Raw genomic sequence first — 25987 nt, forward strand, 5'->3', positions numbered from 1 at the left:
CCTGAATGGAGCATTTGAGCTTTACCACATTGATCGTTAATAATGGGGAGTGATTAGGCATACACTGAGTAAACGATAATATACGGTAAGGAACTGTAAAGGTACTCATAATGAATCTATAGGTCCACTATATTCACTGTTGGGTTTTAAAGTGTTTTAGATTAGATTAAATGTTTCCTTGACAAATGTAGAACCTAGTGTTACTCAATATGGACCAATAGAGTTCTGATGAAGTGAAAACGAATCCATTCAATCCATTCCACCCTTCCTATTAAAAACTCTAGCTTTTGCAATTCTGACTCATTAAAACTGACTAAACTGGAAGAAAGAACTTGTGACTTCTAAAAGCTTCAGGGCTTTCTCATCTCAGATAATTTTGTTGCATAACTCTTGAGAAGAAATTCATAGATAAAATGCCTTTCACTTTATGCCTACAGCTTTATCAGTGAAATTGGGTTTGTGGCGTTTTTTATGGCCAATGCAACACTATGCTGAGGCTGGCACTCCACGGGAGTTTGTCCTTATTTAAAGATCCCCATGTTCAATTCAGCAGTTTTAGAGGGATTGTTTTCTGTTTTGGCCACATGTAGTATGTAGATGTGCAATGTCTTACCTAAGCAAGTGTGTGGCCTTATAATAGTTTTCAATTTTTAATTTTTAAATACATTTTTAATTTGCTGTGTAATAAATATGCTTAAAAGCATTACCTTTCTTTGGGACATTCAGTGTTACTGCTATCAAGTGGCATGTTATTTTTTTTACATTTAATAAAGGCAGGTTGTAAAGGTAATCATATGCTATGTATTAAAATCATTTTTATTTTATTTTAGTTATTTTTGGTGTTATAAAAATATATTATAATTTATTTTCCTAATTTTCCTAATTAAAGCTGATGTGTGTAACTTTTTCGATAAAAAAAAAAAAAAAAAAAGATATTTCTCATTTCCCAGCTTAATATTCAGAGACAACTGTAAGTAAAGCAATTGCAGGTTGATTTCCTTGAAAACTGTAAACAGTGAGTCTCTGTGGTTTGTTTTGAGCAACTGGTCCAGCCTGACACAGCAATCTGGGGCTAACTGTTTATTTGATCAATGGCAGATTGGGGAAGTAGTCGGGAAAGCTATTCGAAAACAATGTTTATTTTTGCAATTCCATTTGGTGGCACAATTCCAAGCCCTTCCCTAGTGCCTGTTCTGAGCTGATGCCAAAGACAGCAAATGGGGGGGGGGGGGGGAGATAAGCAAATTTCACACTCGAATGGGACGCAGCATAAATGCTCTAGTTCAGGGGTCAGCAACCTTTGGCACATGTTCCAGCATTGGCACACGGAGGGGTAATTACAGCGAGAGAGGAGTAGACTATTCTATTTATATAAATTCTGCACCTGCATTCCAATCTACATCATGATGTAATCCTTCCTCATGATCACGCAGCGTGTTTTCATGAGCTGAATGGGAGGCTAAACAAAAAGTTAAAATGTAACGAGACTTCAATATACCCAACAGATTCATGCACTTCACTTTCGGTTAATCGCGCGAGTAAACGCGCCCATTTTGCTTTGGTCAGGCTGCGCGGATGATGTCGTCGGCACAGCCATTGACCAGAAAAATACAAAATGGCACTCCATGTCAAAAAGTTGCCGACTCCTGCTCTAGTTTGATTTAGTTTTAAATCAACCCTACTCTAAACCTTAAACCTAAACCTAACCAATGTCATAAAAAGCAAACGTGAGATTAAAAACACAATTGCTGAAGCAACCACGTCATTTTGTGGTGTTTCTATGACACTTTCAGCTGCTGTTTGGACGCTTGCTTTGGGGAATTCGTACCCCAGGCCTTTGCATCGCAAGTGCAATGCCACCCTACAATTCGAACAAGCCTGAAAAAACATTTATGTATTTATTCATTTATCATTTATTCATGTAGTTGGTTATGTAATGCAAACGTTGAAATTATCACCTTACAAGTGTAGCGCTTTAGTAAAAGTGCATAAGTTCAAATTAATTCATACATTTCTTGACAAAAAATTATTTTGTCAGAATACGCAGCTCCTTTTGTATTGCTATCTGGTGTGGGGTAACTGCCTGTACTAACTTTGATCCCTGAGTGGAGCAGTAACTTTGGGTGATCTGCTTTGGTTTGCCAACATGCGGCTTTACTCTCAGGATCTGCTTCCAAGCATTTGTCTCTCCAGACTCACCCATGTTTATTTTGTTTGTGTGAAAGCTGATCGCTATGAACTCCTTGGACCTACTGTGATATGACTCTGTAATCTTAATCTGTGTCTCTCATATCAACTGTGAGAGGAATGTGTGAGATTGGGTGAGGTTCTATCCCTAAATCTCCTGTTCACTGTGATGCATTTACATATAATGAATATCAAGGCACTACTTGAATAATCTAATAATTGGTCTTGAAAGTTAGGACACATCAATTCATTTTTTATTATGACTATTTTTCTAAATATATCAGTAAAATCCAAAAAATTAAATAGCACAAATGGAAGAATGAGAATTACGTAGTGACCAAAAAATTACACAAATTAAAACAATCTTATATTTTATCTTTTTCAAAGTAGCCAGCCTTTAGATTACAGCTCTGCAAGCTGTGGGCACTCTCTAAAACAACTTTGTGAGGTATCTCGGGATACTTTTTACAACAGCACTGAAGGAGTTCCCATATATACTGGACACTTGTTACCTTCACTATTCAATCCAACTAATAAAAAAATATCAGTTTACACTTCGAGCTAGGGATTAGAGGAATTCCTCAATTGTGTTACATAATTAGATCTGAAAACTGATGTTCTGGCATGTTATGTCACATGAAGGTCTTCAGCACATTGTACTTGTTAACCTCAGTGTGTGATCAAAGTCTGCGGATGACTGAGGTTAACAGTAGGCTGTGAAGTCTAATCTCTTTATTATTACTCTCCTCTGATCTCACCATCTATACCAGAGACCACTTGCAAATCTGTTCAAATTATTCTCTTTTTAGCAATATAATAGGTGTGGGTGAGAAACAGAACAATATTTTAGACCTTTTTTACTCTAAATCTCTACTTCAGCTTTCACTTTCAGATGTGAAAGTGAAAGTAAAAGTGGAGATTTAGAGTAAAAAAGGACTTTGAGCTGTTTCTCACCCACACCTATTAAATCGCTTCTGAAGATATGGATTTAATCACTGGAGTCGTATGGATTACTGCTGTTTCCTTTATGTGATTTTTGGAGCTACAAAGTCCTGGCCACCATTCACTTGCATTGTATGGACCTATAGAGGTTAAATATTCTTCTAAAAATCTTCATTTGTGTTCAGCAGAAGAAAGAAAGTCTTACACATCTGGGATTGCATGAGGGTGAGTAAATGATGAGAGAATTTTCATTTTTGGGAGAATTATCCCTTTAATATAAAGATTTGGGCAGATGGTGCTGGGCCATTATAAAGCAGGCATTTGCTAGACCCCCTCGGTTAAGACAGATGTGTCATTGTGACATGGCTTTGATGTGGGCAGTGTGCTGCTGTGTGGGATTAATTATCAGGCTGCATATGGCTTTCATGACTCTAGCAGTGGAAAGACCTTTATCTCTCTCCTGTTCTTTTAAATGCTCTAGAGCTAGTTTCCATCATGACTCAAGGTTCTTCAATAACTGGCTGAATGGACACTTTGTCTGTCACTTTTCAATCACACTTCCTCAAAACAGAGTCTAGGCCCACAAACATACTGACAAATCCAGAGGTGATACATACTTTACTACAGGTGACAGATTTCTTCAACTGCAAACCTTAGACCTTTTCTACTATTTGCCGTTAACTAAAAAATGTACTACAAAATTTAATGTATTCTGCATTCTAACACAGATCATTTCTAGAAGGTATGGACTACTTTGGGCCTCATTTTTCTCCTGTTGTTGTACCTAGAATCCTAACCTAAAAGCCCTTTTATTTAATCATTTTAATTAATTTGTATTATTAATTTACAGGCAGACTTTGCTGTATTTGCGTTCTCCCAAATCTGTGCTGTTTTTTTTTTAGGATTGTTCATGTTGCTGATTTCACTTCATGGCTCCCATTGTTTAGTGAAAATTGGAAAACCTCATTAAATATAATGTTTAAAAAACATTATTACAAAATTAAAGAATACTATGTATCTGTTCATTTCACAAGTTTTTCAAAGACATTAGATTGTTCAAAAAAGTCAGTAGCCCTCTGAAGCTCCATTGTGGTTCTGAAACTGCATTTTCTGCTGGAAAAAAGTGGAAGCTGAAATGTAATGCTAACACATACAGCTCTTAAGAAAGAAAAAAAAAAACACTGACTTCCTCATAAAGGTTGTTATTGTTATTAAATGGTTTTCAGTGAAAAGTCACTATGGTCTATCCTTAAAGAGTGTTAAGCCAATCATCTTTCACCACTCAACTGTCCAATGAGAGCAGGTCATCTGGTAAATGGATCTCGCCTGAATGAGTAAATCATATGCAAGGAATGGGAAGGTTTTGGGGGCAGAGGACAAAGTAGGAATACAGTACTGGCAGTAACCAATGACAGAACTAATCTTACAGGCTGAAGTCATGGAAGTGTTAATATTGCTATACATTTACTAACATGAGCCATCATAGTGTCAATGAGTCATGGTGGATCTGACAGCCATTAAAGAGTTACAGGTTCTGTCAACAATATTTTATTCATAAAAGGGATGGTGTAGGAAGAGAACTCAAACGACAATTCATTCTGCATCATTAAAAGTCATTATATGCTATAATATTGTTTACCACTACATAACTATCTACTATCACTATCACATCATTGGACTTGAGTCCAAGTAAAGTCTCAAGTCTAAGGTGGAGTCGAAGTCAACTCTCAATGGCAAATTTAGGTCAAGTATTTTGTCATCCTTCCAAGTTAAGTCTCAGATCTACACTGTAAAAAAATGTCTGTAATTTTAACGGTAAAAGACTGTAAAAATTCGACAGAAAAAAAAAAACGTTAATTGATTAACAAGTATTAACTGTAAAATATACAGTATTTTAAAAGACAATACAGTAGTTTTTACAATAAAATGTTGTAAAAATGACATTTTTTAGATGTAAAAATTATGATTTTCCTGTATAATTAATGGTAAAAATTTACATTATGTTTAACAAGAGAGTACATGTACTTTTTACAGTAAATTATTGTTAAAATTACAGTACAAACCAATAATCAGGCGTTCCCACAATTCCCTACATGACCCATTACATTTCATTATATTTTATGGGAATAGTTATGTTTCTTCTTATTTTTAATATCAGTTACATACATTGGGGTGTTCTGTTTTATATTTGATGTAGTTTAGTTCATGTTTACTGCATTATTTTAATTTCACGTGTTACCCTGATGGTGTTTAGTGTTTGTGTGAGTGACACTGAGCACTGTCTCTACATGTTTATTGGTCATTGCTCCTGGAAAAGTCACCATGAACTTCATGTCATCATGTGCCCTTCTGTAATTAGTATGGTGATTAACAATACATTATAAAGTAAAAAGCAGATTTTTACAGTTTATTATACTGTACAAATTATACTGTAATTTCACAAAGCTCAAGCCATTGGTAATTGTCACGAAAAACTGATTTCAACAAGGCTACACATGAGTTTCTTTCTTTCTTTTTTTTTTTTTTTTTTTTTTTTTTTGGAACACGAAAAGGGAAGTTTGAAATCATTGTAAACAGTAAAACCAAAACATATTTTAAAATGTTTCCACATTTTTGAAAACATTTTCTGGAGCATGTCCAGAAAAATTATCATTACCGCAACACTCATAACTGTGCCCAAAAATATAAGTAGCTGATTAGTTTGAAAATAATTACAATTGATTTGAACTTTACATGCCAACATTTATTAGATGCTCTAAACAATCATTACTCACCAAATTTGATTAAAAAAAAAATAAAAATAAACAATTTATCTCATTACCAAAACACACCAACCAATTTCACACCTTGTTTTTTTTTTTTCTTCTTCAGATGAACACAAACAGTTTTTAAAAAGGTTAATGTGTAATGATTGATGTAAGGAAAAATGATCATAACTGCCAATTAATAACTGTTCAAGTTTCTTGGCTGTGTTAACCTGTTAGGTATTGTTATGTGTTTCGGTAATGATAAAAAAGTTGTGGTAATGACAATTCCATTCGCGCTTTAGTTAAATTCCATTAAAAAAAAAAATGATAAGATCCTTCCGTCCACCCTCAAGCACCTAAATCATTATTTTTGCACATTAGTGGCTGTTAATATAAATATGAGAGCATTTTGTCAACCTGATTTAACCTGTTGAACATGTTACAGCAAGATCACTTGGATAGCCTTTAGAAATTGTGATTCACTCAAAGCACACCAGCTTTAGCTGTATAATAATTTATTAAAGAACAACTGATGATACAAATTCACTTAAATCAATTTTTAAGAACAATTTAAGAACATTTATTTTATTATAAAAAAAACTTGGTATGTTTACAGTAGAGAAGCTAATGACTCAGCAAAATTTTAATGAAAAGGTTAAATTATAGCAGTATCTGAACTTTGTTCCATTTAAATACAGATCACCGATTACATTTTCACAGAAACAGGTCTTTCCACAGGGCCTAGTGAGGATGATGAGAGACCTCAGAATGTTTTGCTAACAGTAAATAAGCTAATGACAAAATTGTACTCTTGAATAAGTTGCATATTTGGACCCAAATAATTTATATAATGGTTTAAAAACATTTTCAAGGATTCATAATATTCAATTTATGTTTTTTCTTAATTTTCAAAAAACATTTAATATAACATGCACAAGTTTTATTTATTATTTCATATCACAAAGTGAGACATTGTGTAAATGAGAGTTTTATGTACATTTATTGAAAATATATGTCAAATATACATTTTTAAAAATGGGCAAGACAGACAACATGACTATGTATAATTTCATTCTAAATAAATGTATTCAAAAAAAATTTATTTACTATTGAGTTTTGGGTACAACATACATTATTGAAATTTCTTTTTAAAACTGCTTATTTTGTTTATACTACATTTAATAGTCCTAATTGTGAAGCTGGACGCATTGCAGCAATGAGAATTTAACCAGGAAATTCTTTAAAATCTAAAATAAATCATGACATCCTTTGTCATTTTTGTCCAAGATGGAGCACATGTATATCTATTGTATTTAATTATCAGAATATCATTTTATATTGATTTTTCGATAGAAATCCTCATTACCGTGGTTCAAGCTCAGTTTCGCGAATATAACCCCACTAGACTCGTTGGCTATCAAAACTGTGAGAAAACCACAGTTTGCGTATGTGTAGGCAAGCTATACATAGGTACACATCACATGACTCTAATAAACAAACTATTGAATTGACCTGTAAGCTGATCCTCATTTCAAACAGCTGTTGTCAGCATTATCATTTATTAAATGGTTTAGACTCTTTAATCATTGTCAATGTCATTTAGATCTTAAATTGGTCTAATTAAGTCTGGTGTCCCCCAAGATTCAGTACTGGGCCCTCTCCATTTTGAATTTACCTCTTAGTTAGCTTAGTTCACTTTGCCTAAGTTCTAATAAGATGTTACAGTCTCGTTCTATTCATTATTTTAAAAGCCAAAAAACTGCGATAACTGTGTATGTCAAAATAAACTCGGACTGAATCAGCTCCATTCAAAAAGTCACAAAACAAGCATGTGGATTGAACAGTACCAAACAAGCATGTTTAATTCACAACAACACAGTTGACAGGAATATATAAAAAACACTTTAGCTGGCATGGGACACTTCAAATCCTCAGTGATACAAACACTCTTGTCTGCACATATATACTGTGAGCTCATGTTTACAGATTTCTAAGAAAGTCACTAAACAACTAATAATATGCATTTTCGTGTTTTTCATAAATTGCATATTTTTACCCACATATTAACAAATGCTAGAGTTTGCAGATATAAATTGTGTTGTGAGGAGCTGATATTCTGTTTTCCAATGAAGGCCACTGAGGAGATTGTGCAATACCTAAAATCACGATCAACCCAAGCCTGCGTGCCCATTCCCTGTGTACTTCAGTAAACATCTCCTTTGTCTTATGGTTTACAACATTCGCTTGGTTTCTCCCTCAAAGCTTTCATTACAAACAATTATATTTGGTCATGCACAGTTGCCATATGAATGTTTGCCACAAGTCTAAGAAATTCCATTCATTTTAAACAGTGTGGAAAAATCTCCTGACACCCTCTTGCAGTTTGACAACATATACACATTTTTCAGCATTTTTACCTCTGGTATTGATTGACAAAACAACAGAATGAACAAGGCATCAGTTTGTAAGAAAACCAACAAGAGAGGGTTGTCTAGTCCCTACACTGATTAGATTCAGTGTTATAACAGCAGTTTGAATTATAGGCTTTAAGAACTGTTGACACATCTTCTGAGGTCTAATAAAAGAGATCATCTAAAAAGAGTTTAAGATTTAACAGCAATATTTAAAAACATCATATCTAAAAATACTCTGGGTTAAAGCATAGATCATTTGTGTGGAGAGAGGCAAAAAGAAATCACATTTTCTTTACCTTTAATATCATATCACCAAATCTAAATCTTACAAACAGCTCTTTGAAAAAAAGAATACAAATAATTACCAATAACTTAAATACATAAATTATTACATCTCTCAAATTTAGAGGTTGAATATGACTGAGAAAACAAATAAAATAAAGTGTGAAAGATAAAACGGAACATATGGGTAGAAAAAATGGTCCAGCAGCCAAACTTTAAAATTGCATGTCATTGCATTACATACACAGGAAAGAATGTCTGACATCTTGTATGAAGAGAAGCTTTGGCACAAACACCAATTAGACGATGCGGTAAACACACATGCAGAAGGCCTGGCTCTCCAGTCTTTTCATATTGTCTTTATGTTGGTGTCGTGGAGACAGGACAGTGTGTGTACGTGTGTGTGTTATGATGAATGTGTGTTTGGACCTTTCTCACAGCATTGTAGGAATCAGTCAGCCGATCCAAAACACACCGGCACCCTTAACCAAATAGATTATTTTCCATCTAAACTGCTATTTCACAGCGATGACTCCACTTCCCTGGTGATGATCACAGGCCTGCTTGTGGTCTCCACAGACTCGTTGATGACCTCCAGAGCAGAAGCTGCTCCTGGGACTATTGGGATTTTGGCCTCATTTGGTTTCTTTTGGTCCGGAGCACCATCGGGTTGCTTTACGGTATCAGCGGCGCCGCAGCAGAGCTTTGGTGCACACTGTGTTCGGCAGGACAGCTCGCAAAGCGATGCTCGAGACTCCGAGTTCATTGTGACAAATTCCGGTTGAATGGTCGTGGCATGGATGCCCTCGTCATGGAAAAAGTCCTTGATGCGCTTAGCAACGTCCATATAGGAGGTGGGGTCGTGGCATTTGATGTGTGCTGTGGCAATAATGCGACTGCCCGCCAGCTGCCAGATGTGCAGCTCATGCACCGCCAACACACCCTCCAGGTCCTGCAGCCGGGCGTTGAGCTGATGCATGTCGATCTGCTTGGGCACGGTTTGCAGCAGGATCAGCGCAGACTCTTTCAGCAGTGGGTAAGTGGTGTAGAGGAGGATACAGACCATGATGATACAAAGCGTGGGGTCGAGATAAAGCACCCAGCACGGCCCTACTTTGGACATCGTGTGGTTAGTTCCTGCACTGCTGATATTCTCAACGGCATCCTGAAGGGTGTAGCTGAACGAGTGGTCTGAGCAATGGTTACCAGCACAAGGGTTCTCGCAGACCATGCCAGGTGCGCATGGCTTCCATACGAAGGTGAAAATGAGGGCGTTGACCACCACGATCACAGAGCCAAGAGCATCACCCATGACGTGAAGGAAAACACCCCGCATGTTGAGCTGGGAGGCCGAGTCGTGTCCTTGTTCAAGTTCTTCGTACGGAGCGTTCCCGTTAATCTGCAAATCAAGGCTGTTGCTAAGACACACCTCTGCAGGACAGAAAGAAAAGCAAGTGTGACTCATCATGCAAAGCAAAATACATCAACATGATGAAAGTCAAACTTTAAAGAGTTAATTCACCCAAAAATGAAAATTCTCTCATGATTTACTTACTTTTAAGCCATCCCAGATGTCTATGACTCTCCTTCTTCAACAGAACCGAAATGAAGATTTTTATAAGCAGATTTCAGCTCTGTTTGTCCATACAATGCAAGTAAACGGATGCCATGAGACTGCTGGCTGTTTGACGGTCCAAAAGGCATATTTAGGCAGCATAAAAATAATCCACACGACTCCAGTCGATCAGTTAATGTCTTCTGAAGCAAACCGATAGGTTGGTGTAAGCAACGAAATGATAACTAAAAAGTTTTTAAATTGTTGCTTCCGGCCAGCATTGGATCGCTGTTTGAAATGACCTAACTCTCACATGACGTTAGATCCTCTGTTGTGTGCAAAGTGCGCTTTCCGTCTTCTCGTGTGAACGCGCCATTGGGCTTACGTCACGCGATGCCAATGTGATGAGTTGACTGCTGGCAGGAAGTGATTTTTAAAGTTAATTAAGTTTTAATTATCAACTTATTTTTTACACAACCGCTGAAATGTGCTTATAAAGATTTTCATTTCTTTCTGCTGAAGAAAGAAAGTCATACACATCTGGGATTGCTTAAAAGGTAAGTAAATCATAAGAGAATTTAGATTTTTGGATGAACTATCCCTTTACCCTTGTCCATTGAATCTGGTAATTCAACCTTACTACAAAATAGCAAATCCCTTTGTTTTAAAATACATTAACAAACAAAGCAATAGAACACACAAAAATAAAACTTCGGTAGTGTTCCCACCCTTTCTGACTAATGAAATTCCATAACTTTCAGTCATTTGTAATTTTTGGAAACCGATTTTTAAAAATCATGTTGATTCAGATGGTATACTTCGTTTTTGTGCGTTACGGATCGGATTGCGATGTCTTGCAAAGTATACTTTTCTGAACTAATACAAATGCACTTGACGCATGCCTACTACAACTGCTTTGTGATACTCTTTTAGTAAAGATGCGCATAGACGAGGACAGTCCGCATGTTGATAAAATCTGGGCCATGCACAGACTGTGCCGATGATGAAACTTGCGTCACGCATACAGTACTGTGGGTGGAGCAATCAACATGGACAACCAAAGTATAATTTGGTCTTAACTGGAGAAAAAAAAAAAAAAAAAAAAAACACTACTCAAAAGGAGGATTCATTCACAAACTGGATTTAACTATTGCTTGCGACAACTTCTACTCAAACTCTAAAAGCTCAGAAAGATTCAGAAAGCTGTTTTGAAAACAAAGTTTATTCCCGTTTGGTGACGCAGAAATCACACATTTCAGATTAACCAATGTACCGTATATTTGAATGTGTATTTTCAGCACTGAAAATGTCTATAGGCGATATCACATTTGTTGTAACTTGTACTCTGAATTACTAAGTTATTTGCATATTTTATTTTTTTCTGGTTGAATTGTTTATTATTTAATTTTACTTTCAAGGAATAGTTCACCTGAAAATTTAAATTCTCTCATATTTTTCTCACCCTCCTGCTATCACAGATGTGAATGACTTTCTTTCATCTTTCGAACACAAATGAAGATTTTTAGAAGAATTTCTCAGCTCTTTTGGTCCAAACAATTCAAGTGAATGGGTGCCAAAATTTTGAAGCACCAAAATTCATAAAGTCAATGGGGTTGCGCGGTTTACTGGTACTAAAGGAGCATTGCGATACCAGAATAATTCAAAAGGTATGATATCATTTTGTTGCTAATTTCGGTCACGTATTACAGTATGCTGTCATTAGTAAAATTATATGTGACAATTTTGAGATGAAATCAATGACAATTTGAAAATAAAATAAAAGTCCTCTGGATATGGCCAAGTGTGATCATTAAACAGCAGAAGGATGTAATTTAATAGATTTTTTTTCATTAATGTTTTCATTAATACTGTGAAGCTCTGTTGAGCAGCCTTTTGTTTTACCAAAAATAAAATTGCATTTAATATATATATAACACACACACATTATTATATTTGTATTTGATTTAACACCATTTGATCATAATGTTTAATTAAAACATGGAATCCAGAAAAATTAACAGGAAACGCATAGTTTGTATCAGTGAGACTTTATGCATTTCTTTTAATCAAGTCGTTTTCTGTGCAATTTAATCAAATATTTGAGTCTTTATTTGTTGATTATAGTATCGATTTAGTATCAATACTGAGGTACCAGCGCTGTTATCGTAGCAAAGCTAAAATTTTGGTATCGGAGCAACCCTAAAAGGCAACATAAAAGTACTTCAGAAGACTCTGGTGGTTAAATTAATATATTCTGAAGGGATATGATAGGTGTGGGTGAGAAACGGATCGATATTTATGTCCTTTTATCCTATACATTTTTCTCCCTGCTCAAACAATCTCCACTTTCACTTTCTCCTGTTTTTGGTGATTCACACTCATGCATATTGCTACCTACTGGGCAGGGAGGAGAATTTATAATAACAAATGACTTAAATATTGGTCTGTTCCTCACCCACACCTTTCATATTGTGTCTGAACACATGGATATAACCACTGGAGTTGTCTGGATTACTTTTATGCTGCCTTTATGTGGATTTTGGAGCTTCAATATATTGGCACCCATTCACTTGCATTGTATGGACCTACAGAGCTGAAATATTATTCTAAAATAATTTTAATTCGTGTTCTGCAGAAGAAAGTCATACACATCTGGGATGGCATGAGGGTGAGTAAATGATGAGATCATTTTCATTTTTGGGTGAACTATTCCTTCAAGTATTGTTTTGGGATTTTGTTACAGATGAATTCAAATTATAGTTGTGGAAAAATGCACTAATGGAAAAACCCAATAAACAATTTGTATATATGCACACGTTTTGTTATCTCCCAAATTTAAATAGGCACATATTCAAATTGCACAAGTAATATTTGAGAGCTACAGCAGAGGGGAAGTATTTTCCCAGAATAGTGTCCTATGAACTACTCATTAGGCACTTTTCTGTCATTTTTAGTGCTTGACATCCCCTGCTGCCCATTCACTTTCATTGTACTAAAAAAAAAAAAGAACGTCAGCATCCAGCCTAACATCTCTTTGTGTGGTTTATGGAAGGAAAAAATCCTACAGGTTTGATGCAACACAAGTTGAACTCCATCATAAATGCTGACTGACCTAGGCCACCTATGTACCATTTTTCACAGAACAGCTCTCAGTACTAACATGTCAAATACACAGAAGTCTCTGAGGCTGTGGCTACTATTCCAGACTTTGTCCATAATATAACAGATCTATAGCAAGTTGATCATTGACGCCTGGGGTGATGTAACCCATCTGTTCATGTCTCATCTGGGCTGTCTTGTACAGACAAGGCCTTGTGTGAAATTCCTCTAGATAAGCACAGTGGCTGGCTGCTTTAACTTGTATTCATAACAATCTGTATTTTTCCTCACTCTATCAGACAAAACCTGATAAAAGGAAAGAAAGTGTTTGCACATAATATATATATATTTATTATGTGACGATAGACTTCTAAGAAATTAATTGTCAGCTGACCACAGACAACACTGGTTAGACTGAAGGTATTATTTGATGGTTGTTAATTCGGGTCAAATTATAAATTATGGTATGTCATAACATTTCTATTGGTTTTCAGTCTCTTGCAGTCATTTCCATTTATTTTTTTGATGACAATACCAGTTAATCAGTTTGACTGTAGTAACACTGGCTGTTGTGGCTAACGGTAACCATGGTTACCACAGTACAACAGTGTCAGGACCTGTTTTTAAAACATGTCCAACGAGAAGCAAAAGTCCTCTTAGGACAGATTTGCACACGTTTAGCAACATCCGGTGCGCAAAGAGTAGAGACATCCGCACCATCACCACATATTTAATTCAAATAACACACTTAATCGCGTGTGATATCATCAAATCTATTAAGGATGACGAACTAAATATTTCTATTATGAATCAGTCGTCTTCGGTTTCAGAAAATGGTCTTAAACGAATAAATACATTTACCAGCTCTCCTCCGGTCCGGATTAACGCCGTTCGGGCTGCTATTGTGATTCCCGACCAGGTTGTTGGTCTCTTCCCCAGCGGACCTGCTGTCCTCCAGCGTCTTCTTGTGTTTTTTGTGTCCCCCGTGGCTATGGCCGTGTCCTCCGTGGGAATGGCCGTGTCCACCGCCTCCAGCGTGCCCGTGGAAGAGACAGAGCCCGAACAGGTTGACTACCAGCCCCGCGGCGCCCACCCCGATCACCACCCAGGGCTTCTCAATCTCATGCGGCTCCGTGAAGCGCTCGATGGCCTCCAGGATGATGGTGAAGCAGAGCGCGGTGAGGAACACGGCGTTGACCAGCGCGCCCATCACCTCGGCCCGGATCCAGCCGAACGTGTTCTTGTTGGTGGATTGGGTCTGCTCGGCGAAGCGTACCGCCACCAGAGCCACGACCAGCGCGATCACGTCCGATAACATATGAAAAGAGTCCGACAGCATCGCTAGCGACGACGTGAGCCGGCTCACCACGACCTCCACGATAAAGAACCCGAAGGTGAGCGACAGCATGCACAGCAGACGGACCCGGTTCGGCGCGCAGGCCATGATTCCAGCGTAAAGCGAGCACAAAACAATGAAGCTTTATCTAAACACCGTTCTCCGTGGGTTAAAATCTCATGTCTGGACACGTTCCGACCGACAGACTGTAAGCGATGCGTTGATTCGGGTTAAATGAGCACTGGGCACCGGAGATCAGTCCGGTTATACTGCCCCGCGACTGTAGACGGATGAAACTTTGCACCCGGACCGGCGAACTTTCCACACGGAACTCGCTCGGCGTCAGGCCACGCCCCTCCTCGACCGTGATTGGTTGAGAGTTAGGGATCGAGGAAAACTCCATCCCTTTCAAGAAAAGAACAGAACTATTTGTTTGGTTTTTTCCAGCATCTTCTTTAACACTGACAGCAGTTTGTTTTCGAACTTGTACTGAAATTTATTCCACGGTTTTTTTATGATGATGAAAAAAAAAACTCCCAAAGGGCCAACACTATAACTTCTTTATTCCAAAGAAACAATGAATCTATATAAAAAATAAACAAGTCTCCGTAATAAACTTTTATAAAATGGCAAGAATATTAGCTCATTATCATTTAATAAAATCGTCTGGTATGATTCCCATCTCAAATGCATTAAATGATAATCGTTAGCCTTACACTTTTGCCGCTATACTGTACAAATGCTGTTGCAAATAAATTAAAGTGTTCTAATGTACACTGCTAAAAAGCCTCTTCACTTGATTGACAGCATCAGTGTTTTCAGTAGTAAAATGCACTGGTTAGATGCAATGGGTTAGCGAATGCCCTGCATTTCTCTGGGCTTTAATGGGTACAGCTTTTCCTCTTCACCAAGAGCCTGGTTACGCATGTTTTCCCACTGGTGCCTCTTCACAATACACTGTTCTTGCGATTTAGCAGACGGTCTCCTTTCAAGTTTGCTGTTCTCCTTGCCGTCACCTGCAAAGTGAACCCTCTTCTTTCCTGGAGAGACATTCTCTTCATTTTCTGTTGAAATACAGAGTGATATCTCATCCAACATTTCAAAGCATTTGCTATCATTACTGTACGTATATGGGGTTAAATGCTTACACAAAATGGTTTTATACCTGTGTCACTGATTAGAGATGGTGTCCTTTGCTGGCGCATCAAATTATAGGCCTTCAACAAGCTCTCAGCTCTGTTAGGAAGACACATAAGAAGATACAATGGTAATGGCTAGTTATGCAGCCCACCAGTAACGTAAGGGCAACCAGTAGTAAGAAAACCTCCAATGACCAACAACACAGCGACTTTGCAACCTCCAGCGATACAATTTGACAGTGTGTCAGAATTAAGCAACCGCTGTATTTTTACCTGGCCAGCTTTTCATTTGATTGTTGTTCTCTGACACACAGCTCCTGTTCCCTTTCTGCAAAAAAGGGAAAGGTTAGATACACTGAAATCAAACAAGCAGTAATATATTTGTACTTCCAACAGTTTTGAGCTTTGTGTTCCGCTGAGGAAAGAAAGTCATACGAGTTTAAAGGTGCTGTAAGTGATTTTTTCATGGAAAAGTATGCAAAAAATGTTCCTACTCCTTTAAGATATTAATGAAATAAGTGCTGTTCTTGTTGTTAATTTTGGTACCATATTAAAGTATGCTTATATTAGCAAAAAGTAATGTAATGTGAGAGTTTTGAGATTAAATCAAATACCATTTGAAAATAATAAAAAGTCTATATGGCCAATTGTGATCATAAAACAGGAGAAGGATGTCATTTAATGAAATAATATACAGTCATATGTGCTGCGTGCCACAGTATGAATAAGAGGCACCTCTTTGCCCATCATCTCCTTCACACACACACAAATGCAACATACACTACAAATGCTTGATTTTCATGCAGTGTGTCCAATAGTATCCATCTGCAGAGCCACAGATCAGTGTGTTGAGTGTATAAACGGCTGTGAACTCTCAAACTCTTTCTCCATTGCAGCTTGGAGATTTCAGCTCGCGAGTCACAGGAACCTTGATGTAACAAACTCTTCACAAACAGGAAGAACTTCAAAAGATCTTTCAGAATAAAAGAAATGAGAGCTCTATTCAACTGATTGCATGAAATTGAAGACATTACGACAGAAATATATTACTACTGTATAAAAGTGTAATATTCAAAGCAGTCGCAATAATACTCATTAGTAACAATAATATATTAAATGGTTATATTATTAGTATTATAATCTGTAAGCAATAACGCATAATGCCTCAATCATTTTTTCATTTAATGTTTTCATTAACTGTAAATCTCTGTTGTGCATCTTTTTTTTTTTTACCATATATATATATATATATATATATATATATATATATATATATATATATATATATATATATATATATATATATATGGTAAAAAAAAAAAAGATGCACAACAGAGATTTACAGTTAATGAAAACATTAAATGAAAAAATGATTGAGCATTATGCGTTATTGCTTATATATATATATATATATACACACACACACACACATACATACATACATGCATACACACACGCATACGCACATTTAACATGGAATCCAGAAAAATTAAAACAGAAAAGGCATAATTTGTATCTACTGGACTTTATGCAGTTCTTTTAGACAAGTAATTTTCTGAGTTTTTTTAATTTGTTGCCTAAGTATCGAGTTAGTATCGATACCAAGGTACCAGGGCTGGTATCATACAAAATGTTGGTATCGGAGCAACCCTACTTGACAGTATGAGAAGATTTGATTCCTGTAGTAGACTTAAAATAAAAAAAATAATCACATGACTTGGTCTTGGAAAACGTAGGTACATTTGCACCAGCTCGCTAATAACTCTGCTCATCTATGTGTTCACGTTGACTGATTTTGACTCACTGAACAACGTAAAAAAAATTACCCATCGGCCTCAAGGTAGGCGGAGCTCCAGGTCACACCTACTGATGACGTGGATCAATGGCAGTAAGGTGTTTAGCAGCCAATAAGAATTTTGTTCTAAATGACGTCACATCCATTCGTTCTTCGATTTCGTAGGAAGTATATTGAGGCCTTTACTTACTGCAATTTGTCCACATCATCGGTAGGAGTGACCTGGAGCTCCACCTACTTTGAGGCCAACAACTAATTCCTGTTCAGTCAGTTAAGATCATTAAACTTTATCACAGCGGCATGCAGAGTTATTAGCGAGCTGGTGCAAACTTACCTACATCTGTATGATCATTTGCCTTAAGACATTTTCCAAGAAAATGTCATGCGGTTTAATTAGTTTTCAAAAGGAATCAAATCTACTCAAAATCTCTAAGTGCCCATTCAGTCTGTTGTTTGATATGCTGCTTTACACATGTGACATCGGCAGCCAAAAGCCATTCACACATCTGCCCAAAGATTTTACTATAATCATTCTTTTGTCTGTATTCTACCCATTAACACTGTTATACACTCATCAGTGCAGTAATATCAGTGTCATCATAAATTATAATAACAGTGTAATCGGTGCATATTATGGCCATGTTAGCATGTTAGTGCCATGAATGCAGAATTTAAACAAGACTAATTACACCATCTACTGCATATATATTACTTTAAATCATCATGGAGTAGTTAAAACAGCTCTTTTACTGATTCTCATGTGAATTCTACTCATAGGGTCTGTTCCAAAACTTAGTGAGCTGCCTCGCTGTCTCCTGCCTACATAGGCAGCATCCTACCTGAAAGGATGCCTAATAAGAGAACGATTTTGAACACTTTATATTAGGCAGCAGCTCTGCGCATTATTCAAATAGTGCTCCTCACACGCAGCGCATGGGAGACCCGACTCGCAACTGATTTCAATACAGATGAAGCAAGAGAAACAACACGATACTCTAATGAGCATAAATTCGCACAGCACACCCACATTTTGGGTCAAATGTAAACTGTTCTTTTTCTATACTTTTCAGTATTGAATGGATTATAAGTATATTTATAATATAAATTTGTCTTTCTCGGTCCACCATCTTGGATTTACTTTTCCGCCGAGCGGAAATGGTTCATTCTGGGATCGCCGACCTGGGTTATGATACATACGATGCTACCTTAGAATTTGGCCAAAACGAGATATCTTAGAGGCAGCATAATTAAGATAGCTACATTTTGGAACAGCCTTTACATCGGGAGCGCACCTATGATGTCTTAAAATGCTGCCTCTGAAGGTTGCTCACTACGTTTTGGATAAGACCCATAGAATGAGGCATGAAGTCATTGATAACATATTTTAATGTCACATTAGTTATGGTTTTACATGTCGTCTTGAGCGTCCTCATATTTAAATGCTCCTCTAAATGCCTCTCAAAGTGGCGTGGCCGGTGTCTGAATGTTCGCAAACAGTATATGTTGTTGCTCAGCAGTTTCTGACTTCTTTTTGGCTTTGGGCGAAGAATGAAGAACTTCACCTAGAGTATGCAGAGGCCTTAAGTGTGAGTAAATGATGAGAAAATTTAGCTTTTTGGGTGAACTCTCCCTTTAAGAAAACCACCTCCAATACAAAAACTTTCAACCTAACGATCACTACAAGAAATAGCCTTGTGAGCCTACTAAAGGGAAAACAAAAACCTTCTAGTGAGTTAAATAAAGTATTTTCAATATTTTTTTTTCTTCACATTCTGACCAGTAATGAAAAAAAATTATTGACCTGAATTATAGTTGGTTGAAAAGCATTGTGTCCTATGTAATACTGTGATGATTCAAAATACCCAAACAAGATGTTTTTATGCTTAATGACAATGAAGGGTAGGGATTTCATTTTTAACAGGCTGAAAACTAGAAAAATCAGATCTGAACCTGACTCCTCCAAACTATGGTCTACCAATTAGTTGAGAAGACTATCAATTAAGAACGTACTTTTTGATTCAATTGGTTTTGAATAAATTGTGCGTTTTGTTTTTATGTATGTACACTGCCAGCCAAAAGTTTGGAATAATGTACATATTTTGCTGTTGCGGAAGAAAATTGGTACTTTAATTCACCAAAGTGGCATTCAACTTATCACAAAGTATATTCAGAACATTACTGATGTAAAAAAACAGCACATCACTATTTCAAAAAAAATTCCATTTTTGATCAAATCTAGACAGGCCCCATTTCCAGCAGCCATCACTCCAACACCTTATCCTTGAGTAATCATGCTAAATTGCTTATTTGGTACTAGAACATCACTTGCCATTATATCAAACACTGCATAAAGCTATTTGGTTTGTTAAAGGAAGCTTAACGTTGTCTTTGTGTTTGTTTTTGAGTTGCCACAGTATGCAATAGACTGGCATGTCTTACGGTCAATATTAGGTCAAAAATGGCAAAAAAGAAACAGCTTTCTCTAGAAACACATCAGTCAATTATTGTTTTGAGGAATGAATGCTATACAATGCTTGAAATTGCCAAAAAACTGAAGATTTCATGAACACTACAGTCTTCAAAGACAAAGGACAACTGGCTCTAACAAGGACAGAAAGAGATGTGGAAGACCATATGTACAAATAAACAAGAGGATAAGTACATCAGAGTCTCTAGTTTGAGAAATAGACACCTCACATGTCTTCAGCTGACAGCTTCATTGAATTCTACCTGCTAAACACCAGTTTCATGTAAAGAGAAGACTCAGGTAAAGGCCTTATGGGAAGAATTGCAAAGAAAAAGCTACTTTTGAAACAGAAAAACAAAAAGAAAAGGTTAGAGTGGGCGAAGAAACAGACATTGGACAACAGATAATTGGAAAAGAGTGTTATGGATCTTAAACCCATTGAGCTTTTATGCTAGACTGTAAGGTGCGTGAAAAGTGCCAGACAAGACAGCCACATCTATGGCAAGTGCTACAGGAACCGTGGGGTGAAATGTCACCCGAGTATCTGGACAAACTGACAGCTAGAATGCCAAGGATCTGCAAAGCTGTCATTGCTGCATGTGGAGGATTTTTTGATGAGAACTCTTTGTAGTAGTTTTAAAAAGTTCTGAATTTTTTTTTCAAATTGTAGTAGTAATTTTTCACATTATTAATGTCCTGACTATACATTGTGATCAGTTGAATGCCACTTTGTGAATAAAAGTACCAATTTCTTTCCATAAGAGCAAAATCTGTACATCATTCCAAACATTTGGCTGCCAATGTACGTACGTACAGTGCATTCAGAAAGTATTCAGACCCCTTAATTTTTTTTCACATTTTATGTTGCAGCCTTAAGCTAAAATGCTTTAAATTATTTATTTATTTTCACATCAATCTACATTACATACCCCATTATAAAGCAAAAACCAGATTTCTGATAGCTTTGCAAATTTATTAAAAAGAAAAAACTTAAATCTCACATTGACATAAGTGTTCAGACCCTTAACTCAGTACTTAGTTGAAGCACCTTTGGCAGCGATTACAGCCTCAAGTCTTTTTGGGTATGATGCGACAAGCTTTGCACTGGATATGGGGATTTTCTGCCATTGTTCTCTGCAGATCCTCTCAAGCTCTGTCAGGTTGGATGAGGCCCATCGGTGGACAGCCATTTTCAGGTCTCAGATGTTCGATTGGGTTCAAGTCTGGGCTCTGGCTGGGCCACTCAAGGACATTCATAGAGTTGTCCCTAAGCCACTCTTGCATTGTCTTGGCTGTGTGCTGTGGTCACTGTCCTGTTTGAAGGTGAACCTTCGGCCCAGTCTGAGGTCCTGTGTGCACTGGATCAGGTTTTCATTAAGGATATCTCTGTATTTTGCTGCATTCAGCTTTCCTTCAACCCTGACCAGTCCCCCAGTCCTTGCTGCTGAAAAATATCCCCACAGCATGATGCTACCACCACCACACTTCATCGTTGGGATGGTATTACGCAGGTGATGAGCGGTGCCTGGTTTCCTCCAGACATGACGCTTGGACTTGAGGTCAAACAGTTCAATCTTCATTTCATTAGACCAGAGAATCTTGTTTCTCAAAGTCAGACTCCTTTCAGTGCTTTTTTGTGTCTTGCACTGAGGAGAGGCTTCTGTCTGGCCACTCTGCCATAAAGCCCAGATCGGTGGAGTGTTGCAGTGATGGCTGTCCTTCTGCAAGTTTCTCCCATCTCCACACATGATCTCTGGAGCTCAACCAGAGTGACCGTCGGGTTTTTGGTCATCTCTCATACCAAGGCCCTTCTCCCCCGATTGCTCAGTTCTAGGAAGAGTCCTGATTGTTCAAAACTTCTTTTGTTTAAGAATTATGGAGGCCAATGTGCTCTAGGGAAACTTCAATGCAGCCAAAATAGTTTTGTAGCCTTTTCCAGATCTGTACCTCGACAAAATCCTATTTCTCAGCTCTGCAGGCAGTTCCTTTGACATCATGGCATGATTTATGCTCTGATATGCATTTTCAGCTGTGAGATCTTATATAGACAGGTGTGTGCCTTTCCTAATCATGTCCAATCAATGGAATTTGCCACAGGTGGACTCCAATCAAAGTGTAGAAACATCTCAAAGATGATCCAGAGAAATGGTATGCACCTGAGCTAAATTTCAAGTGTCATAGCAAAGGGTCTGAATATTTATGTCAATGTGATATTGCAGTTTTTTATTTTTATTAAATGTGCAAAGTTATCAAAAATCTGTTTTTTGCTTTGTCATTATGGGGTATGGAGTGTAGATTGATGTGAAAAAAATAATAATTGAAAGCATTTTAGCATAAGGCTGCAACATAAGATGTGAAAAGAAAAAAAAGAAAAAGGGGGTCTGAATACTTTATTTATAACACTGTATTTCCTTGTGTGTTTTTTGTAATTTAATCCAATAATAAATCACATAATTCCTGTAAAACCCTGTGGACTCACGCTCTAATCGCTGCTCTCGTTCTTTGAGGGTCTGCTCGCGCTCACGTAGAATCTGCTCCTTCAGCCGCAGCTCTGCCAGAAGCGCCGACTCTGTCTGTTTGGGCTGCTCAACATCCACTGACCTGCGGCGCAGCTTCTCTTGCAGCTTCCTCTGCTCCTGGACCACATGTCCCGAGATCAGGCTGTTCTGCAGAATGGACTCCACCGAGGGCCTCAGGTAGTCCTAACAAAAACAGCAAAGCAGTTTGGGCCAAAAGAGCTTTAAAGGACAACAGAAAGAAAAAAAAAAAAGAAGCTTTTAAGGAGAATTTAACCAGGATGTTGGGCATGCATATTGGCTGACCCATGAGTGCTTACCAGATTCACTGTACAGCTTGTTCATGGAATAATTCATTATTAAAACTTGCTGCTTGCACAATGCTAGGATGTTTTGAGTGGTTGTTCTGTGATTTTATAATCCCTACATATGGATTGAGTCCCTCCTTCCATGTATAACTATGAGGATTTTTTGGACTGCTGTATGGTTGGCCAGGCGAAAATTGTACAATTGCTTAGAGAAGTAATAGCTAATAGCATTTCTCAATAGCACAGAACAAATCCCTAACCCAAGTATAAGCTATAGTAATAGTGATGCTTGCCTGATCTGCTGCATGATCCATTTCCTGCCAAAATTATTTTACCTTTAAGTTAAGCATTCTTGACAGGAGTGTGTTCAGATCCTCAGAGTATCGGTAAGGGATTCTTCTAAACTTCCCTTCTCTGATTTTTCCGGCCAACTCAGTTTGGTTGTATGCTGTGAATGGGGGACTTAAAAAAAGAAAAAAAAAGACTCAGGAGTGTGTACAACAAAACTGTATGTTTTAAGATTCTCGAATGTAACCAAACATCCAATTTAAAGGTAATTTATTTGAGTTCAGAGTAATCACAGTAAAAATATGATTGTAAAGATAAAGATTTAAAAACTTACGATAAAGCACATAGTTCATAGAGTAAACATCCCAACGACCATATATCTGATTTTTCGTTGTAGGACATTCGATTAATCTGTTCCTGTGGAGGAAAATATTAATGTTTACTTTTAACATCACAGCAATTCCAAGTCTTGACAGAAAGAAATATAATAAAGAAACTGTGGCATTTCCAAAACTTTTCATAAGCAAATCAAGACAAGAACATTTAACAAAGCTTTGAAATACAGCTGAAAAAAATGATGGAACTCATTCCAGTTCCTCAGGAGTGTTCTTAAGGAGAGTTGGGTCGAAAAACAAAACATGCCACTGATGTAACAATATTTGTCAGTGTAAATATGACACCGCTTATGCAATGTCCTGTGCTTTGCTTTTCCTGTAAAACCTTTTGCTCCTCACCAGATCCCCTGCGATATTTCATCCAACTGTAAATCCTGTTTCTCATCTTTTTTATTTTAATGAATAGGTAACTTTCTTTCAAAGATTTTTAGAAGAATATTTCAGCTTTGTAGGGCCATACAATGCAAGTTAACAGAGTCCAAAACTTTGAAGCTAAAAAAGCACAAAAGGCAGCATAAAATAATCCATAAAACTCTAGTGGCTAAATCTACAATATATCTTCAGAAGCAATATGATAAGTTTGGGTGAGAATCAGATCAATATCGAAGTCCTTTTTTTTTTTTTTTACTATCAATCTCCACTTTCACATTCTTCTTTTGTTTTTGGTGATTCACATTCTTCATGCATATTGCCACCTACTAGGCAGGGAGGAGAATGTATAGTAAAAAAGGACTTAAATATGAATTGATTTCTTACCCACACCTATCATATCACTTCTGAAGACATGGATTAAACCACTGGAGTTATATGGATTACTTTTATGCTGTCTTTGTGTGCTTCTTGGAGCTTCAAAGTTTTGGTCACCATTCATTTTATATTGTATGGACCTACAGAGCTGAAATATTCTTCTACAAACTTTCATGTGTTAAGCAGAAGAAAGTCAGTCATACACATCTGGGATGGCATGAGGGTGACTAAATGATGAAAATTTTCATTTTTGGGTGAACTATCCCTTTAAAGGACATCTGCTTTTATTATGATCAAGGATAATTAATTTATATCATTCAAATACTTAAAATATAGCACAGTTCTAATACAGATATAATTCTACTTATACACTTAAAACTACAAATACACAGAGAGAGAGAGAAATATATTATTGTAAAAAAAAAAAAAAAAACTTTAATTATACAAAATAATATTTTTAATATAATAAGAAAAAATAATTAAACAAGTTTAATAAAATCTTTAATGGTAAAAAAATGGAGCACAATAAATGGAGCATAACATCAACTTATAAGAAAAAATGACAATTGCTTGAGATGAAAGTACACTTACTGGGGACATATAATACGGAGTTCCTACAAATGTTTTGGCGAAGCTCGTATCATGGTTGAGTATCCGAGCCAAACCAAAATCGCCAAGCTTTACATTCTGTTTGACATCCAAGAAGATGTTTGCGGGTTTCAGGTCACGGTGCAATACTGTACTGCTGCCGTTACTTCTACCATGACACTCTTTTAATGCCAGAGACAACTGTGCCAAAACACGCAAGATAAATTCCTCCTCTAGGTATCGTCTGCAAAGAAAGTGTAAGAGAGTAAAAAACAATGTTGTAAAGCTCCGGAATTATTGCTCAATCACAAATTAGTCCTGAAACAACAAAATAACATGCATTTTGAAAGAAAAGTACTGCAGGTTGAAGCGTTCGCACAATTCCAAACATTAGTAACTGCTTCAAGTTATTATACAAATCTACAAACTTAGCACAGTATAAGAGAAAAGGAGATGACAGCATTTCACCAGATATGGAACAATGTAAACTACAAACTGCACTTTCAATTTCAAAATAAAAGCTACAGTTGAAGGTGAAGTAAATAGGACAGAAATATATTACGTTTATCAAAATCCTCAAAATAATAATGATAATTCAGTATTATAAAAATAAACTTGACTGGGTCCCACATTAATAATTTAGTATTATGCAATATTCAACTGGGTTCCAAAAAATAAGTGGAGTAGTTTTTGCACAACTTGTTCATTCACAAAAATGCTTTAGTAAAAACATATGAAGGTAAATACTGTATTTTATTAAGCTACTATGTATAACTGTTTGTGTTTATATTAAAAATATAAATATGAATATAAAAAAGTACATCTGTGAAAATGATTAAGTCTCATTCTCCCTTGTGTTCATTTAGTGAAAAACTGTGGGGAAACATGCCATTATAATTTTTAAATAGATTTTAATTCATTGCCTTTAAAATATTGAATTTACTTGGCTATAATGGCTGTTTGGATGAAATTATGGTTTTGAGCCATTTTAGAGCAAATACATAATTTTGGAGAGATATATATTGACTATTGAGTTGTTTTTGTTTGTTTGTCCTGTGTTTAGTAATTTTTTTCCAATCAGTTTTACCAGGGACGAATTGCTGAACATTCGGCAGCACATACCAGACAATCTTTTCCCGGTTTTGACTATTCGGACGTTTTGCTGGACATTTTAGCCGGAGG

General features: G+C 36.7%; 2 protein-coding genes and 1 long non-coding RNA gene across 3 annotated transcripts in view; 1 reads left to right on the forward strand and 2 right to left on the reverse strand.

Annotated features, from left to right (window-relative positions):
- LOC127415915 (uncharacterized) lies at nucleotides 1-19580 on the forward strand. Its single transcript, XR_007893019.1, has 3 exons — nucleotides 1-85; nucleotides 3318-3354; nucleotides 19014-19580. It is a non-coding gene; the product is annotated as an uncharacterized LOC127415915 (long non-coding RNA).
- slc30a1a (solute carrier family 30 member 1a) lies at nucleotides 7709-14847 on the reverse strand. Its single transcript, XM_051654918.1, has 2 exons — nucleotides 14088-14847; nucleotides 7709-10003 (listed from the first exon to the last, which is right to left on the reverse strand). Exons 1-2 carry the CDS (start codon nucleotides 14668-14670, stop codon nucleotides 9093-9095), a joined length of 1494 nt encoding a protein of 497 aa, XP_051510878.1. The 5' UTR covers nucleotides 14671-14847; the 3' UTR covers nucleotides 7709-9092.
- The window catches only part of nek2 (NIMA-related kinase 2), a 20740-nt gene continuing 9860 nt past the window's right edge, over nucleotides 15108-25987 (reverse strand). Inside the window, exons 4-10 of the mRNA XM_051654920.1 lie at nucleotides 24809-25049; nucleotides 23410-23492; nucleotides 23123-23249; nucleotides 22443-22665; nucleotides 15975-16029; nucleotides 15728-15798; nucleotides 15108-15626 (exon numbers count right to left, since the gene is read on the reverse strand). Of these exons, the coding sequence (XP_051510880.1) occupies nucleotides 15415-15626; nucleotides 15728-15798; nucleotides 15975-16029; nucleotides 22443-22665; nucleotides 23123-23249; nucleotides 23410-23492; nucleotides 24809-25049 (1012 nt within the window). The 3' untranslated portion in view covers nucleotides 15108-15414. The remainder of the gene's footprint in view (nucleotides 15627-15727; nucleotides 15799-15974; nucleotides 16030-22442; nucleotides 22666-23122; nucleotides 23250-23409; nucleotides 23493-24808; nucleotides 25050-25987) is intronic.

The sequence above is a fragment of the Myxocyprinus asiaticus genome, chromosome 25 (assembly GCF_019703515.2).
Source record: "Myxocyprinus asiaticus isolate MX2 ecotype Aquarium Trade chromosome 25, UBuf_Myxa_2, whole genome shotgun sequence".
Lineage (NCBI taxonomy): Eukaryota > Metazoa > Chordata > Actinopteri > Cypriniformes > Catostomidae > Myxocyprinus > Myxocyprinus asiaticus.

Excerpts from the sequence above, each read along its gene's own strand:
- slc30a1a (XM_051654918.1), bottom strand. The coding sequence starts at position 14,670 with ATGGCCTGCGCGCCGAACCGGGTCCGTCTGCTGTGCATGCTGTCGCTC. Across the intron at positions 10,004-14,087 it reads TCCGGACCGGAGGAGAGCTG|AGGTGTGTCTTAGCAACAGC; the intron begins GTAAATGTATTT and ends TCTGTCCTGCAG.